This window comes from Lactuca virosa, chromosome 7 (genome assembly GCF_052849685.1).
Source record: "Lactuca virosa cultivar CGN04683 chromosome 7, Lactuca_virosa_CGN04683_v6, whole genome shotgun sequence".
Taxonomy (NCBI): Eukaryota; Viridiplantae; Streptophyta; class Magnoliopsida; order Asterales; family Asteraceae; genus Lactuca; species Lactuca virosa.
The window spans coordinates 47436621-47456109 of NC_136432.1; the positions used below are offsets into that span (position 1 = coordinate 47436621).

The 19489-nt window shown below is 36.1% G+C and overlaps 1 protein-coding gene across 1 annotated transcript in view; it reads left to right on the forward strand.

The window, feature by feature from the left end:
- Positions 1 to 19162, forward strand: part of LOC145126604 (F-box protein At5g03100-like) — a 69939-nt gene extending 50777 nt beyond the window's left edge. The window contains exons 4-5 of the mRNA XM_079061938.1: positions 18882 to 19025; positions 19147 to 19162. Of these exons, the coding sequence (XP_078918064.1) occupies positions 18882 to 19025; positions 19147 to 19162 (160 nt within the window). The remainder of the gene's footprint in view (positions 1 to 18881; positions 19026 to 19146) is intronic.
- The last annotated feature ends 327 nt before the right edge of the window (positions 19163 to 19489 follow it).

Here is a 19489-nt window from a genome sequence, read left to right on the forward strand (position 1 = left end):
GTGTCCGTTGTGAGTCTCTATCGCCAACGAACACGGGGTTTCCGCTTCTTCAGTTTATCGGGGTTGCATGTTAGAGATCTTCGGGGTATCTTTTCCGATTGACTTGATTCTGATTCCCATGGGGGATGTGTGCGTGATCGTCGGTATCGATTGGCTTAGTCGCTTCGGTGCCATGATTGACTGCGAGGGTCAGTGGGTGGTGGTTCGAGCCCCAAGTGGGGGAGAAATTATTGTCTACGGCGAGGGCACCAGATTGGGATTAGGGTTTTGTTCAGCTGTCAGGGCTCGGAAATACATTCAGCACGGGTGTGCGGGTTATCTAGCGTATATGGTGGATACGCGGGTCAGGGATCAGGTTTCAGTATCAGAGGTTCCAGTGGTCAGGGAGTTTTCCGACGTATTCCCGGAGGAGTTACCCGGAGTGCCTCTAGAAAGGCAGGTCGAGTTTAGGATCGACCTAGTGCCAGGCGCGACTCCTATTGCCAAGGCGTTGTACCGGATGGCACCACCAGAGATGTAGGAGCTGTCATCATAGTTGCAGGAACTTCTGAGCAAGCAGTTCATTCGTCTGAGCAGTTCCCCGTGGGGAGCGTCGATTCTATTCATTAGGAAGAAGGATGGTTCACACCGGATGTGCATTGACTACCGGGAGTTGAACAAGTTGACGGTGAAGAACCGTTACCCACTCCCGAGGATAGATGATCTTTTCGACCAGTTGCAGGGAGCATCTTGGTTCTCCAAGATAGACCTGAGGTCCGGATACCATCAGGTCAGGGTTAGGGAGGAGGACCTGGACAAGACCGCGTTCCAGACTCGTTACGTGCATTACGAGTTCGTGGTGATGTTGTTTGGGCTCACCAACGCACCAGCAGTATTTATGGACCTGATGAATCGGGTCTGCAGACCGATGCTCGATCACTCAGTCATTGTATTCATAGACGACATCTTGGTGTACTCCAAGACCCAGGAGCAGCACGAGGAGCATCTTCAGGAGCTATTGGGAGTTTTGAGGCGAGAGCGGTTGTATGCCAAGTTCTCTCTAAGTGTGAGTTTTGGTTATGAGAGGTTCAGTTCCTTGGACACCTTGTTAACCAGGAGTGGATTTTGGTCGAACCGGCTAAAATCGAGGCGGTTATCCAGTGCGAGGTTCCGAAATCTCCCTCGGACATCAGGAGCATTTTGGGATTGGCAGGGTACTATCGGAGATTCATACAGGATTTCTCCAAGATTTCAGTACCACTCACTCGTCTAACGAGGAAGGGGGTGTATTTGTGGTGGGGCCTTGAGCAGTAGAGGGCCTTTGAGACCCTCCGACAGCGACTTTGCGAGGCTCTAGTCTTGACTCTCCCGGAGGGAGTTGAGGATTTTGTAGTGTTTTGTGATGCTTCCTTTACGGGACTGGGAGCGGTCCTCATGTAGAGAGGACGGGTGATAGCCTACGCGTCGCGGCAGTTGAAGCCGCACGAGACGAGATACCCTACTCATGATTTGAAGTTGGGAGAGGTGGTATTCTCTCTCAAGATCTGGAAACATTACCTCTATGGGTTCCGTTGTACCATATACACGGACCATAAGAGTTTGAGACACATCATGGATCAGCTGAACCTGAACATGAGACAGCGCAGGTGGCTAGATGTAGTCAAGGACTACGACTGTGAGATCCTTTACCACCCAGGTAAAGTGAACGTGGTTGCGGACACTCTGAGCCGCAAGTCAGCTGGATCTTCTACCCCAGTGACATGTATGAGGATATTCGTGGATTCTCCGCTTGTGAGCTTGATCCGGGAAGCTCAGACAGAGGGTATGCGTCAGGAGAACTGGAAGATTGAGAGGATTAGGGGTGAGAACACCCGGTTTGTGCAGGATAGTTGGGGATTATTGACCCGTTGCGGTTGGGTATGGGTTCCGATGTCTGGTGGGGTCAGACAGACTATTATAGAGGAGGCTCCTAAGTCTCGCTTCTCTATCCACCCGGGGGCCACCAAGATGTATAGATATTTGCGATTGAGTTACTGGTGGCCGTGCATGAAGCAATAAATCGCTAGGTACGTAGAGAGGTTCTTGACCTGCAGGATGGTCAAGGCCGAGCACCAGAGGCTGCATGGCAAGCTGCAGCCTCTAGAGGTTCCCATGTGGAAGTGGGAACAGATCACGATGGATTTTATTACCAAGCTGCTGAGGACGGTGAAGGGCTTCGACGTTATTTGGGTCATCATGGATCGATTGCCCAAGAGCGCCCACTTTTTGGCGATACGGGAGAGTTCATCGGCTGAGAAGCTGGCTGACATGTATATATCCATGAGGTCATTGCTCGCCATGGGGTGTCGGTCTCTATTGTCTCAGACTGCGATGTTCGGTTCACCTCCCATTTCTGGCAGAAGTTCCACGAGGAACTGGGCATGCGGCTGCACTTCAGCACAACCTATTATCCACAGACAAACGGTCAGAGTGAGCGGACCATACAGACTCTCGAGGATATGCTAAAGCCTGCGTTATTGATTTCGGTGGGAGCTGGGACTCCTACCTACCTCTTTCAGAGTTCTCCTACAACAACAGCTCTCATTCCAGTATTGGTGCGCCACCATATGAGCTGTTGTATGGACGGAGATGTCGCACCCCAGTCTGTTGGGGTGAGATCGGTCACAAAGTGATGGGATGGATAGAGGTAGTTCTGTAGACTACCGAAGGGATCCATCAGATCAGACAGGAGCTGCAGACCGCTCAGAGTCGGCAGAAGAGTTACGCTGACAGACGCCGATCTGAGCTGGAGTTTCAGGTGGGTGACATGGTACTCCAGAAGGTCTCATCCTGGAAGGGTGTGATTCGCTTCAAGAAGAGAGGAAAGTTGGGTCCTCGATTCATTGGGCCATTCAGGATCATTGCCAGGGTTGGCAAGGTGGCTTATCGACTTGATCTCCCGGAGGAGCTTAGTCATGTCCACAAAACTTTCCATGTGTCACAGTTGCGGAAGTGCATAGCAGATGAGGGGGCAGTGGTATCATTAGACGATATTCAGGTCGACGAGCGCCTGAATTACATGGAGAGGCCAATAGCCATTCTTGAGAGGAAGTTAAAGGTTCTACGGAACAAGGAAGTACCTCTGGTAAAGGTACAGTAGGAGCACAGGAGGGGATCCGAGTGGACATAGGAGCCGGAGGCAGAGATGCGGGAGCACTACCAGGATTTGTTAGTCGCAGCAGACTTCGAGGACAAAGTCTAGCTCAAGTGGGGGAGAATTGTAACACCCCGACTCATAGGTATGAATTTTGTACATGTTTATGGATCTACTCGACGAGTTGGTTGCCCCAACTCGTCGTGTAGAGGCGGGTTAGCCCACGTGGATTATTGGACCTACTCGACAAGTAGGAGTTGGGTGATGAAACCCTAATTTTTAGGGTTTGCACCCTATTTAAAGGACCTTAAGTCCTTACCTCCAGTCCTTTATCACCTCTTGACAGCCAGAAGGAACCCTAATCGCTATTGACGTTGTTCTTGAGTGTTTTTGAGGATTAAAGAGTGCTTTTGGTGCATTTAGAGAAGAAGGCTTGAAGTATAAGGAGCTTGGAGCAAAGAGGAGCTTGTGGATTTGAATCTACTTCATCTTGGCATCATTTTGAAGGTAACAAGTCGTTACCTTGGCTTATCTTTAGCTAGATCTCTTCATGCTTAGGTTTAAGGCCATCTTTAGTATATTTAGGAGTCATTTAGGGTAATTAGCCATGATCTGAAGTTGCAACTTCATATCGGACTCCTCCAGGTCTCAAACTCACAAAGCTATCAACTTTATCTCATATGAACCCCTCACCATGCCCTAAACCTCATTCTAGGCTTGGTTTTAGTGATTATAAGCCTTTAAGACCTTGCACGCACGTAAAGTTTGTTGGGTTTTGAGCATTCTAACACTCCTATGGTGTACATGCAACCCTATAAACCTTGGATCTATGTTTTCTCTATTATACATGCAAATATTAACTATTCCAAGGTTTCATCCTAACTAGCATATTATGAAGCACCTATACTACAAAGTTCTAGTTAGATGACATACCTTTTGATGTAGCTTGATGTCTTCAAGCTTTAAGAGCTTAGCCCCAATAGTGTGGAAGCCTCAAGTGGAATCACAAATCACCAAAACACCTTGGAAAACCTTTAGAGAATATGGATACTTGGCTCACACTATGAAATCGGTTATTGCCCTCTTTAGTGTATCCACACTAGCCACTAGCATAATTTCATGAACCATAAGACCCTTTATATAGTGTGCAGGATTAGGGTTAAACCCTAATACCCATGACCTTTCATTTCCTAGGATCCATGGGTTAAAGCTCCATGGACTATCCATGAAGACTTAGCCCAACCTAAATGAACTTGGCCCACTACACATATATATATCTAAGAGTCCATATTTAATTAGTTCCTTTTGATCACTTAATTAATTATAAATTAATTCTTGATCAATACTAATTAAATAATATGATTATATATTAATATATTAGAACTTATAATATATTAATATAAATCATAAATATACTATTCTCAAAAGACTATCCATATAAATTGTGTCGGTGAAGTGCAACCCAAATGGACCATGTCGGGTCGGGTCAAGTACATACCAAATACAGTTATGGACTTAGACATTAATCCAACAGTCTCCCATTTGGATAAGTCTAAAACTATTATTGAGTATGACTTCAAAAACCAACTGGCAATCGTAGCTCTTAAAGCCGCTGTCGAACTCTGATCTTGTCAATGAACTCTGACCTTTGTCAATGACTTGTCCATTAGATAAGGGATCATATATTCCTCCATTCTAGATATCATATGGACTGAGACATGGATTATCAATCATTCTCTCTGTCCATTTGTTGTTTCCCGATTTTCAATTTATGATGACTGACTGATTGAACAAATCAAATCAGTCCTGGCTTGGCCAAGCACTCACATGTGTCATCGCTAAATCATCCAGGGGCCCACAGATATCGCTTTTATCCCGAAGGTAAAAGGAATGGATAAACTTCGACTCATATGGCTTGTTCTACTACTTGTTGAATCATACACAAAGGCATGTTTTATAACATCGAGTTACCAAATGCGTTTTCGTGCAATCAATGTATAACCAACTCATAGTAACAACTCATATCTCTAGGTTTGAAGAATATAAGATATTATCGTCTCATGATCACTCGTGATAAAATCCATGAAGTGATTCAAATGAGCGCAGGTTGAATCCAATACTCAGAACTTATGAGCACTCATGAGTGTTGTAGCACCACTTTGTCCACCAACTTGGACCTCTACAAACCAACCCATGACAGTCTTGATTCATATCTACTTCCAACATATGACCGACTGTGGATGGTTTGAATAACTTAATCATTCAGGAAGAGCGACTTAGTTATTCTGGAAGCAAAACATGCAAAGTGAAACACAAGAATAAATGAATCAAATATGGTATCAAACCCTATGAATATAAATAAACACTTTTATTTATCACCATACTGATTACTCATTATTCATTGTTTCGGTTTTATCAACTTTATACTTGAATTAAAAACACTAGTTGTCCCATGTCCAAGCATGTACACTATGTTTTTCTTAAACAATAGCTTTGCCATACACCAAGTATGCACTCTATGTTTGTCTATGATCCTTACTTTGTGAAATAAACCAATTGAACATAATTTCAATGATTCTAATTTCACACTCCCAAATCCTTATCGAAAAATGTGAGAATTTCAAATTCCTATCATTTATCGAAATCTGTTTAGATTTTAAACTTATATGCACTGACCCTCCTGTAATGAATATGTACAAAGTCACAAAGACTTGTCAACAGTCATTATAAGGTATTCCAATGGAGATCAACTCCATGGAAACTAAGTCTCATATTTAAAGTACATTGCTTTGGACATGCTTCTTGCATTAAGTTTTCTAATCTTACACAGATAACTTCCACCTATGGAGACAACTCCATATTCTCATTTTGACTATCACTTCTGAATAAGAGATGCCTCTTTTCAGAATATGTCAATATGGTCCTTCCAAAATTAGCACTATACTTCCAACTGTCCCTGAGCAACCAATCTTTGGTAAACCTCAGATTGTCCTCGACAATTGCTTAATCATTTTAGTCATATCTAATTCTAGACCTTTTCCCTTCTTAATGCCTCTGGGCATTTGGAAAAATTTAGAAATGACAAATATTATAGCACATGCAATCGATCCTGTACCCAAAGCAAATGGTACACGATTCATGATGTCTCACATAAAGACATGATTCTAAACCAGTCTTTTGCTACAATATTTTTATTTTCCATGTTTTTAAAATTTGACTATGAAGAGGGATGCCGTAATCATAATCGAATTTTGAGAACGCAATATATAGAATTTCCTTAAGTTGAACCAATCCAACATGAAATTCATATATATATATATATATATATATATATATTCTTGACTAAAGATGATTAAGGTCTCAATCTAAGCCTTTAGAACTGAAATGAAGTATATCCTCTCCCTTAATTATAGCAAAACAACTTTTTCAATCCCTGCAGCCTCACGAATTGAAACTTTTGTTTTCTATAATTAACATTGCTAACTTGCAACACTAACAATAATTATCATGGTGCCACTAACATGATGATTATTAGCATAACACTTATGCTCCCACTAGCTTTGACATGTACTCAGAAATCAGCTGGACTTCTAGAAATCAATACTTTATTGACTTTCTTACCAAAGTTCAGATTTCTGATACGAGATGCTTTGATAAAACTTTATCAAAATCATACACCTTTCCTTAGATAGCATGCATGTGTGTCTAAACAATTTCAGAACTATGAAAAGGGATGCCGTAATCATAGTCTCAATTGTTTAGACCTTTTGCCATCTGCTTCAAATCTACTTGGTGGAAGTGTTTCCTCACCATCATTTTCATGAATCGGAGAGAAACCTTATGACCCTTAGATTTTATGGTGTATGTGTTCTTATCCATGTGAATCGTCAAAACCATAGTCACAAGACAAGGATAATGACAAATCCAAACTCATATGGACTGAACTTATGCAATCTTAACTTCTTGCCACCTGGCAGTACAGGGCCTGCCATTGCTTCCAAGTTGTTATGCAACCAATTGAGAACTTTCAGAACTCCTATGCAAAGCCAACTTTAACTGGAATGGGCACAGAATATGTCAACACGATAGGTTATAAACCTCAAGTCGTGTGCTAGTGAAGAACCTCAGGTTTTATTCTTGATTAGTTCTTGAAATTCTTTTTAGGATATTTAAGACTCCCACTATCCTCTTGACATATAAGACTATCTTGCCAAATATTCAAGAGATAGTGCGGATTCTTTATCAAGACAAACACTTCACACAATTGGCCTTAGTTGGTCTTTGTTTTATCAAAAACATCACAACTTACCAATTTCAAATGTACAAGAGTAGGACACTTTTACTCTTACATTTGACAAGTGTTTTAAACCTTTCTTTAAGATATGTCACTCAAGTTACAATTTTGGAGTATGACTCTAAGAATTGTTTTGGAACGAAGTATGACTCATCTTCCTGATCTAACCATTTCAACAATTCATGACTCCTCTTCTTAGTCATAACAATGCACTAAGATGACCTTTAGAGGACTAATTGTGATATGATTTCTAAATCATTAAGATGATCACAAACATGATACTAAAGTACTCTCCCATCTTTTCATATTTGAGAAACTTTTATCTTTCTGCCTAATTTGATTCTTCCCATTCGTTCTGCCATACATTGAGACTTTTCCAATGTTTCAGAATTATACTTAAACTTGTAAGCATAACCATATTTACTAAACTTTAGTAAATCAAATAGTCTTAACAAGCTTTGTAGTGGACATGACCAGTGCACAAGAATGTGTACTCGATCCCTTTAGTCCTTCACTTGACTCACACATCCATGTAAACAAGTAATTAGTCTTGATTTTCCAATGCTTGAAAGTTCTCATTCATCATACTATTCAACTTGCATGATTCCAAGTTTCGGTCCAATTGAAACTTGGGCGATGAGGAACTTTCCTGATTTGGTAAATTTAGACACTACCACAAATGAAAGAATCAAATCCATTTTCCAATATTGCTGTCAGTGGAATCATATAAGCGACAATTTTCCACAAATGCCATTGTAAGGATACTTCAAATAAATAAAATTAAACAATTTTCTTTTATTTTAAAACTTTGCGGAAAAACTTATCCTTACAATCCACATGGAAAATTGTTGTTATCTATTCCTTAGCAATATATCATAACTTCTTAAGCAACTGCTCAAAATTCTGATGCGATCGAAATCCACCTTCGCGATCAGAATCAGCATATACTTCCTTTAAGATTTCTCTCTATTCTTTGATTCTTAAAACATCAACATGTGACCCAGTCACATCATGTAATGAGGATCTCAGAATAGAACTTAACAGAGTTAGATAATGGGCTCTACCTGGTGTAGAGTCAAACTTATTGACTTTAACATCCTTAGGTAAATTTGGCAGCTTTGCAATCAACGCCCCTTCCTTTGGCAAAATAAACATATGGACCCTTTGGTAATGGGACTATCTCAGACTTAGCCTTTCTCTTTACCATTTGGTCAACCGGGTTGACTATGGCCAATCCCTTTCCATTGGGAAGAGAATGCTTTTTCTAGATTTCCAGTGTCACCATTGTCACTGTCCATAAAGTTTTTGGGAAGTTGATCTTCTAATCAAATTTGCTTTACTATCGTTCCAAATCATTGCTGATTCAGCAGCACCAAGCAAATAGATATGATCATTAAGGTTCATGTCATAGTCTGTTTCATAGTAGTCCCAAAGGAACTCACTATGTGACTTAGAAAGTGATTGAACATCCAACTTTCTCAAGACTTTGACACCCAACTCTCCCGGCTTGTCAATATGTGACTTCATCTCTAAGATGTGATCACACATAGACCTTGCTTGCCATTAGGGCTTGAGTGACCTTGAACTTGTGGGTTAGGGAGAATAATTGGAGGAGGTGGAGGAAGAGAAGTATGACTTCCATGAGCCAAACTCGGGAAGTCATATTCATTAGGAAAGCTTGGTTTGGGAAGATCATTGTTGTCTAAACCAGACATCAACAATGGGAGAAATTCACGTAAAGTTGATTTAAGTCCTTAATATAACACCCAATATGATATATTAAGGCTAGGACCCAACAAACTATTTTATAACTTGGAAGAGGGATACCGTAATCCAAGCTATAAAATATTTGAAGGTAGGTGAATGACGATTCACCAATTTCCACCAAGATAAACGAAATGTATTATTAGGTTTTAATTGGTTTTGAAACTCCTAGATTCTTTTAAGATTCATTGAATTTTTCAATGGCATGTTTCAATCTCGAGTGTGCCCTTCAGGTTTTGTGACTGGGATGCCGAGGATCACAAAACAAGGTGTGAAGTAACCATGCAAATATACTTGGTATCCTTAATATTTACCCCTCAATCGATGTGCCGGTTAACCACACACGCTCCAACGATACTATGATAAACATTAAGTTACCCTTTGCCTACCTTGTTAAGTCCAGGTTAGTGTGCCGGTTAACCACACACGCTCCACTAACAGCTTAAACAAAGTGCAAAGTGTAATTTAATGGATTAGCACCTTATTCACATTTTCCTAAGTAACTAAGATTGGGAATTTATAAGTGTTTAGTTACTTAGTATTTATCATTATACTTATAATGAAGGGAGAATTATAGTCCTTGTCCTACCTGTTCGGCTAACGACCCTCCACCAGTCAAGGAAACGGTGGGTGAGAGTGGACACCCATTAAACTGCCATTTTATAGGCAGTAACCTTATACCCCCCTTATAGACCGGCTTCGTGAATGAGACCTACTAATGGTAAGACGACTTGCTCTTATACATATAATATATTAAACTTTTAATATTATAATAGTATAAGGGTGTATTTTAGACATTTAAAATACTTGGTGGTTTAATTTATTAATTAAACTATACTCTTAATTTAATTAAATTTAAACCATGTCATTATGGAATTATTAATTCTCTTTTAATTAAACACTTTAATTATCTATTAATAAAGTCCATAAGAGTTAATTGAATTATTCAATAAAAACATCATAATTCCAATTATTAAATTCAAAATTAAAACAATTTAATTAATTGTTTAAGTTATGAACCCAAGAGTTTTAGAATTCAATTCTTTTTTTTATCATAAAAAACTTTTTCCAAATTCCAAAACTTGAGGGCAAGTTTTGTAACTCTTGAAAACTTTTGGATTCCATAACTTATGGAGTTAAATACTTGTTTTATGATGAAACTTTTCATGTTCCATAACTTAAGAACAAGTTATGGAATTCTTTAAAACATTAAGACCAAGTTTTGTAACTCCATAAAAAACTTTGAATCAATTTTTTTTAAAAACCTTTTCATATCCATAACTTATGGAGGTTTCAAAAAACTCTTTAGATCAAACTTTTAAAACTAATAAAATAATCATATCATTTTATCTTTTACTAAATTTGACCTAATTCAACTCATATAGCAAATGATTCAAATTTTACAAATAATTAGTTTTTCACAAAAACAAGTAATTATCTTAAAATTTGACAAACGTCATGTTTTTTTTTTCCTTTTTTTTCCAACTTGAAAATAAAACATTTGCATCAATATAACAGAAAACAACCCATGGCTCTGATACTACTGTTGGGTTTTGAGCATTCTAACACTCCTATGGTGTACATACAACCCTATAAACCTTGGATCTATGTTTTCTCTATTATACATGCAAATATTAACTATTCCAAGGTTTCATCCGAACTAGCATATTATGAAGCACCTATACTACAAAGTTCTAGTTAGATGACATACCTTTTGATGTAGCTTGATGTCTTCAAGCTTTAAGAGCTTAGCCCCAATAGTGTGGAAGCCTCAAGTGGAATCACAAATCACCAAAACACCTTGGAAAACCTTTAGAGAATATGGATACTTGGCTCACACTATGAAATCGGTTATTGCCCTCTTTAGTGTATCCACACTAGCCACTAGCATAATTTCATGAACCATAAGACCCTTTATATAGTGTGGAGGATTAGGGTTAAACCCTAATACCCATGACCTTTCATTTCCTAGGATCCATGGGTTAAAGCTCCATGGACTATCCATGAAGACTTAGTCCAACCTAAATGAACTTGGCCCACTACACATATATATATCTAAGAGTCCATATTTAATTAGTTCTTTTTGATCACTTAATTAATTATAAATTAATTCTTAATCAATACTAATTAAATAATATGATTATATATTAATATATTAGAACTTATAATATATTAATATAAATCATAAATATACTATTCTCAAAAGACTATCCATATAAATTGTGTCATGGACCATGCCGGGTCGGGTCAAGTACATACCAAATATAGTTATGGACTTAGACATTAATCCAACAGTCTCCCACTTAGATAAGTCTAAAACTATTATTGAGTATGACTTCAAAAACCAACTGGCAATCGTAGCTCTTAAAGCCGCTGTCGAACTCTGATCTTGTCAAAACCTATTATTGGATAAGTCTAAAACTATTCTTATAATTTTCTTTAATTTTAATTTGCATAACTTACATTTTTGGGTGCTTTATATAAATAAACCCTCATAAAAAACATATTATTTGATATTCCTTAAATATGATACAATAAAAAAAGTCAATCATATTTAATATATATATATATATATATATATATATATATATATATATATATATATATATATATATATTATTGTTCGCGATGAAAAAAAAAATGTTTTTTATGTAACATCCCAAAAACACGATAACAATTTTCATTTTTAATTTAAAAGAAATCATTGTTTTCAAATCAAAATCATATCAATCAAGTGTCAAATATAATTATTCCCAAGATATGTGTATCAGAAAATCTCCCAAAAACATGTCATTGAAGGATGTGTACGACCGTGCATTCGTCTTGCCCCGGTCAACCGAAGTACCTGAAACATAAAACTGAAACCGTAAACCAAATCTTAGTGACTTTCCCCCAAAGTACCACCAAACAAATATATACCATATACAATTCTACATGCTAGGTTCATAACCTCCCGGTTGGCTTACCCTGGCTCACAACCCCCGGTTGGATTGCCTTGCATATAACGTATTGGTCCATAACCTCCCGGTTGGATTACCCTGGCCCACAACCTCCCGATTTGAATGCCCCGGTCTGTTGTTGATTGGCAGCACAAAGCAGTACAGTCTTAACCCCAAAGATACCATGTCGACATATAACAAATGACAAACATTTTCGGTAGACAGTTAATCATATAGCCAGTAATTACAGGTAGTCCTATAGATCTTCTAGTCTAACGCGTATCCGCAGTCATTAGATAATCATACAGATCGACTACATATTCACCATATCATTCAATATTTCCATAACATCAAATCCAATGGGCCGCCCTTAGTGTCTTCTACCCATAAGTACAATGTGGAAAACTCACCTCTCAGTCTGAAAAGATCGCCGAACGGGACACTGCTATGAATATCAGCTCTACCGGTCACCTATTCATTAAATGGTGACCAATCTCAAATACAACTCAAAATACCCAAAATACCTTTAGGTCAAAATTGGTCAAATTCTGGTCAAAGTCAAAAGTCAAAATAATTGATGAATACCATCCTCATGTGGTGACACCCATGTGCTCACGTCGTGAGAACGCTCTAATATGAAGTTCTTAATGAAAATCTTAATCCTTTTTGGCCAATCAAGGAAATCCTCCATAGTGTCTTATTTACTCCAGAACATCATAAAAATCATGGCTTTTTGGACATGCATGTCCAATACATGTCCCAAACACTATCTAGGGCACAAAATGGGGAAATGACACCAAATCTCATACATGTGACATAAAACTCAACCATATTTCAGATCTAGCATCTATATTACTCAATGGACACTAGAGATCCATAAAGTTGGCAACTTTATGGATTTCAACCACTACATCATCTTGAATATGAAGGATTAAGCATAAAAACCTGGATCTAAGCTTATGGACATATAAAACAATGAACTTGAAACTCACAAAAGGTCCAGAAGGTGTGAAAGTGCTTGATGGTGCGACTTAAATGTAGAATTGATGGACTATATGCTCTTCCTCTTCTTCTCCTTGGCTAGAAACACCACAAGTAAGCTCAATATCAAAATATGGATGCTAGGGTCTCAAAGGGGAGTGCAAAGAGGTGATGGAGGCTGAGGGTGGACTAACCCTAGCCCTCACTTCCTTTAAATACAAAATAAAACCCCCAAAATTAAGGTTTCCTCTTAGACTAGTCTCATGTCGTGAGCCATATGTGCTCACGTCGTGAGCCCAAAGGTGATGCGCGATTGCACTAATCTCCTAACGTTGTCACATACATACCTCACGTCGTGAGTAGGGTTAAAACATTTGAATTTGAAAACTTGACAATTGCTCACGTGAACTGAACATTACATTTTGATTAATCAAGACCTTTCAAATAGGTTTACTTTGCATTTGGTATGTTTAAACCAAGTTGTTTGTGGTTAATTACCATCGTGCTTACCCTACCTTTCATAATTCCACGTCCCGCTCCATTTTCAACCTCCCTTTCTCCTCCTCACCCCGACTCCATGAACTGTGTCTGCATCCCCACTATCAGTTTTCTCCCTAGTGATAACATGTATTGATGGTAGAAAAGTGAGCTCAAATGCAACCGCTCGGTGCAAGGTGAAGAATTTCTTCGTTTTCTTCAAATTTGTGTAAAATACATTGATAATTTTTGTTTTCAGGATTTAGGTAACTGTTGAACCGATAAACATTTTCCCACCGATTATTTTTTTTCTTTTGAACGTTAGGTTCAGAATCATTGTAGTTTGAAAAATGATCATCGATTGATTATAGGTCATTTGAGAAACTTCAAACCAGAGGCGAAAGGGTAGCACATGCTACCCTATATGTAATGAAAATTTGGATTTCATATATATATATATATATATATATATATATATATATATATATATATATATATATATATATATGGCTAGGTTCAAGTGTTTCTTACATTTATTGTGTGCTAGAATGCACCAATAAGAATTTAGTAAAATTAAATAAGTATTTAATTAAATAAAGATAGATATTAAATGATTTTCATAATTGTATGCATATTAAATGATATCCATAATTATAATTCTCTTTTTATGGAACTAATTAAATTTGGTCATTAATGTGAGCAATAACATTCTTTCAGAATGAATTCGCATCTAAGTTTTCATGTATGGGTTCGTGTTTTGTTTATGGACCCACCCTTTCTGTTAGAATATACTCTCATTATTTTAGAATAAACTATCATTCTTCTAAAATAAACTATCGTTCTCAATGTTTCAGACAACTTTGTTGTATTTTGAGTGAGTGGATCATGAAACAAAATACGAACACATACATGAAACCTAGATGCAAATTTATTCTGAAAGAATATTATTGCTGATATTAATGATGAATTTAATTAGTTTCCATAAAAAAAGAATTATAATTATGGATATCATTTAATATACATATAATCATGGAAATAATTTAATATCTATCTTTATTTGATTAAATAATAATTTAATTTTACTAAATTATTATTGGTGCATTTTAGCACACAATAGATGTGAGAAACATTTGAACCTAGCTCTCTCTATATATATATTGGATATGTACATATATACCTATGTGCGTTGGTGAAATTTATTATGATTTTATATGCTAAATTAAAAGCCCAACTAAAAGTAAGTAGCCACTAAATGGAACAAATTACTTTGTTTTTCTAATCTACTCATAAACTACTCATAATTCCACTTATGTCCCGGAACGAACTTAAATCCTAGACCTCAAGGAAGGAGGGAAATACCATATATGATATCACTAAGGGTGAAAACGAGCCAAACTACTCATGAACTACTCAGGATCGGCTCGTTAAAAGCTCGAATAGAAACCGATTTAAACGAGCCTGATCCGAGCTCGAGCTTAGTATTAAGCTCGTTTATTAAACGAGCTCGAGCTCGAGCCTATGTCACTAAGCTCTATTAGGCTCGCGAGCCTAAACGAGCCTATATATAATATAATTTATTACTATTTATATATATTAAAATAAAAAAATAGTTTAGAAATTAGCGATTTAGGATATTAGTAAACAAACTTCTTAACAAGCTCGAACCGGGATTAAACTTATTTAGGCATGTTAGACAAAAAAAACGAGCCGAGCTTGTATAATTCTTTACGAGCTCTAGTCGAGCTCAGTACTAGAAAGCTCGAATCGAGCCAAGCTCGAGCTCAAGCCTTGTTAAACTTAAACGAGCCCAAGTCGAGCCTGACCATGCTCGAGCTTGGTTAAGCTCGTTTGCACCATAGATACCACTTGGCTAGAAGCCCTTTGATTTTTGATGCTTTACTACTTTAGTTTAATTAGTTCAAATTAAAAACATAAAATTAGCTAATTATTTGTTTATTTCTTATGTTGTTGGTGAAATTAGGTTGAAATCTTAGATTATGAATAAATCTTTAATTGTGTTTGTACTTTTTCATTGAGGAATTATCTTTCATCTGGGAACATAACGAAAGAATTTATAATGTTGCTTTACAAAATGCTCCCAAAAACGAAAAATTGACGTCTTCGAGGATTCAAAAAGATTTTGTTGAATTCATTTCAAAAGAGATAATTAAGTCTATTTGTGAAGAAATTGGTAAGGATATATTTGGTAGACGGGTCTAGTAAAATCATAATTTAGGGGGTGTTTGGAAAAAAATCTTATCACTTATTAGCTTATAACTTATTAGCTAATAAGCTGATAAGTTAAAGGAAGGTAACTTATGAAATAATGACTTATTAGCAGTTTGCCAAAACTATAAGTTGTTTTTATGCAAACAGTTTTTTAACTTATAGCGTTGTGGAACTGCTAATAAGCTAATAAGCTATTCTGCCAAACACCCCCTTAGAAAAAGTTATCTTATTACTTTTTACAATTTATTCCTATATATTTATTTTCTCGATCTTTTTTATTCAAAGAATAGATACCAAGTGAGGAGCCTATAAGGTAAGCAATTATATGTTTTGATTTGTAAGTAATTAGAGTCCAAATTAGGGTTTTATTTGGTTCAAATGATTCGATTTTGGGTTTAATTATCTGAATTATGATAGTTATAATAACCCAGAGATATTGATTTTAGGTTTTATATAATACCCAGAGAAAACATGATTATGCATTAAAACCAATGCTACCAAATCAAATTTGAAACGGATGATCTCCTCACTATATATGTTGAACCATCTCTCTAGTAAGCCGATATAATGGGAGAAGGATGTTCTATGTATTCTAGTTTATGAACCATTAAGAAAAGTGGAAAGTATCAGCAAAAAAGTAAACCATGACTAGAGATAATGGATAGAGAGGGATTGTGATGAGCCATGTCCGGTTCAGAAACTTGGATATGAAAAGGGCGAGAAGCCCCATTATGCTTCAAACAATCACCACAACTAGAATCACAACCAAGAAATGGCAGGTCAAGCCGCGAAAGTGTGTGTGTGTATATATATATATATATATATATATATATATATATATATATATATATATATATATATATATATATATATATATATATATATATATGGGAAAAGGGAATATACATTACAGCCCCACCTAAGCTTAGGTACTAAACCTCTTGAAAATACATTGTTTTACTATATAAAGATTACAGTTAATGGATTCACGATTAATACTTCAAGATGTAAATTTAAGATCGACACAATAGGGTTTAGGGTTTAGGGTTTAGGGTTTAGATTTAGGGTTTAGGGTTTAGGGTTTAGGTTTAGGTTTAGGGTTTAGGGTTTAGGGTTTAGATTTAGGGTTTAGGGTTTAGGGTTTAGGGTTTAGATTTAGGGTTTAGGGTTTAGGGTTTAAACCTCTAAAATATAACGTTTTAACTTGCTAAATATACCCGGTTTGGTTTCACTTAGTACATATACCATCCTCCATAACATTTCTTTCTTTCATTATCGTTTTACCATCTCTGTTTTCTTTCCTCCATTGTCGTTTATTACTTCACCCAAGTGAACATTACTAAACCCTAAACCTAAACCCTAAACCCTAAACCCCTAAACCCTAAACCCATAAACCCTAAACCCTAAACCTAAACCCTAAACCTAAACCCTAAACCCTAAACCCTAAACCTAAACCTAAACCCTAAACCCTAAACCCTAAACCCTAAACCTAAACTTAAACCCTAAACCATAAACCATAAACCCTAAACCATATTGTGTCGATCTTGAATTTACATCTTGAAGTATTAATCGTGAATCCATTAACCGTAATCTTTATATAGTAAAACAATGTATTTTCAAGAGGTTTAGCACCTAAGATTAGGTGGGGCTGTAATGTATATTCCCTTTTCCCATATATATATATATATATATATATATATATATATATATATATATATATATATATATATACACACACACACACACACGTACGTTAAAAATCAAATTAGAACCACTAAAGATTAAGAACCTAAGAACCACCTATTTTAACTTATAGTTAAAGTTGTTTTTATATATTTTTTTGATATTTTGTTTTTTCTTTAACATTTTTGTAAATAAAAAAAAGACAATACTCATTTCATTACATTTGATTGGGTAAGATTTTTTAATAATTAGCCAAACAAGAAAAATAAAAACTCTATCATCTCCTTCAACCTCATCTTCTGATGAACACTACCATAGCCTCCACCGCCGCCGACGACCTGACGGCGACCTTTCCACTGCCATCATCACCAACAACGGATTTAAAATCTAGAACCACTGTTACCTCTTCTCTGATGCATCTCCGATGTGCCGTCTCCATCTCCTACCACTAATAAACTATCGTCATCAGATGTACAAGCTCCATCCGATTCTAGATCTGTGATTTTCGCCTCAGATCTATAATATTTGCCTCTAGATCTAAGATTTTTAAGTATAGATCTATAATGTTCCGGTAAGATCCACCACAACCGCATCCTTCCAGATCTGCTTCGGCTCACCGTTTTGTAGATTTGTGGTTCATGTCCATCTTCTTCCGTTGAGTGTCGTTTTCCGGTGATGTTTATGTCATTTTCAGGTTAGATCTGAAATTACATAGAAAACGTTTTTTCGGCAGCTATTCTGATGAGTTTTTCCGGCGGCTGTTCTGGCTAGAATTTTTGGCGGCGTTTTAAACTTAATTGGAGTAAGTTAACTCGTGATTGCTTCTGATATCGAACTCGTGGAATTAAACCTACTAATCTAAAGGTACGCAATATATTACTTTACTTGTTTAATAGATTATTTTATTTGTTTAGGTGCACGTAATATATTAGTTTATTTGTTTAGGTGTTTGAGTGTTTCTCTTTTCAAAATATGGTATTATAGGTAATGAATTTTACAATCAACTAATTTACTAAGTAATGGATGAATTAATTGATTATAAAAAAAAAAGCTTAGATATGTTTAATGCGTACTTGAATTTATTAACATTAAATCCTCAACTATTTTACAAGAAAATTAATTCATCACTTGTTTGATAATTTAGATAAATCATACGGAAATGTCCTCTTGAAATCCAATTTTGATACAACTCACAAGGTGTTTGTTAAAATGAATAAAAAAAGAATGTTTTATATATTTCACATTTAATTGTGAATGGTGTATGGATCGATATGTTAAACTATGAACATGTGTTTAAACTGTGAATATGTGTTTTAAACAATGAATATTGTTATAGATGTGATTTTAAACTGCGAATATTATTTTATCTTTTTTTGTTTTGTAAAATTAATTTTGAATTCAGAAAGAATGTGCAGTTAAAAGATAATTTAGATAAAGCATACATAAATGTCATCTTAACATTCAATTTTGATACAACTTGCAAGGTGTTCATTAAAATGAATGGAAAAAATGTTTTATATGTTTTGTATTTATTTAACTATGAATGGTATATAGATCCTTGTATTAAACTATGAATATGTATTTTAATATGTGATTATTGTTTTAAGATGTGATTTTAAATTGAAAATATTATTTTAACTTGTGATTTTTTTTTTTTGTAAAATTAGTATTGTACTTAGATAGAATGGGCATCAAGAGATAATTTAGATAAGACATGAAAATGTCATCTTGAAATTCAAATTTTATACAATTCAGAAGGTGTTCGTTAAAATGATTGGAAAAAAATGTTTAATCTGTTTTGTATTTAACTATGAATGGTGTATTGTGAATTGACTAATTGACTGTATTAAACTCTGAATTGATTGTATTAAGCTGTGATAACTGTATTAAGATGTGAATTGATTGTATTAAACTGTGAAATTTTTACGATTTTTTTGTTTGCTTCTGAAATATAAGATGAAAAAACATTATACACATATATAATTTAATCTAATTTCGAATAAAATATGT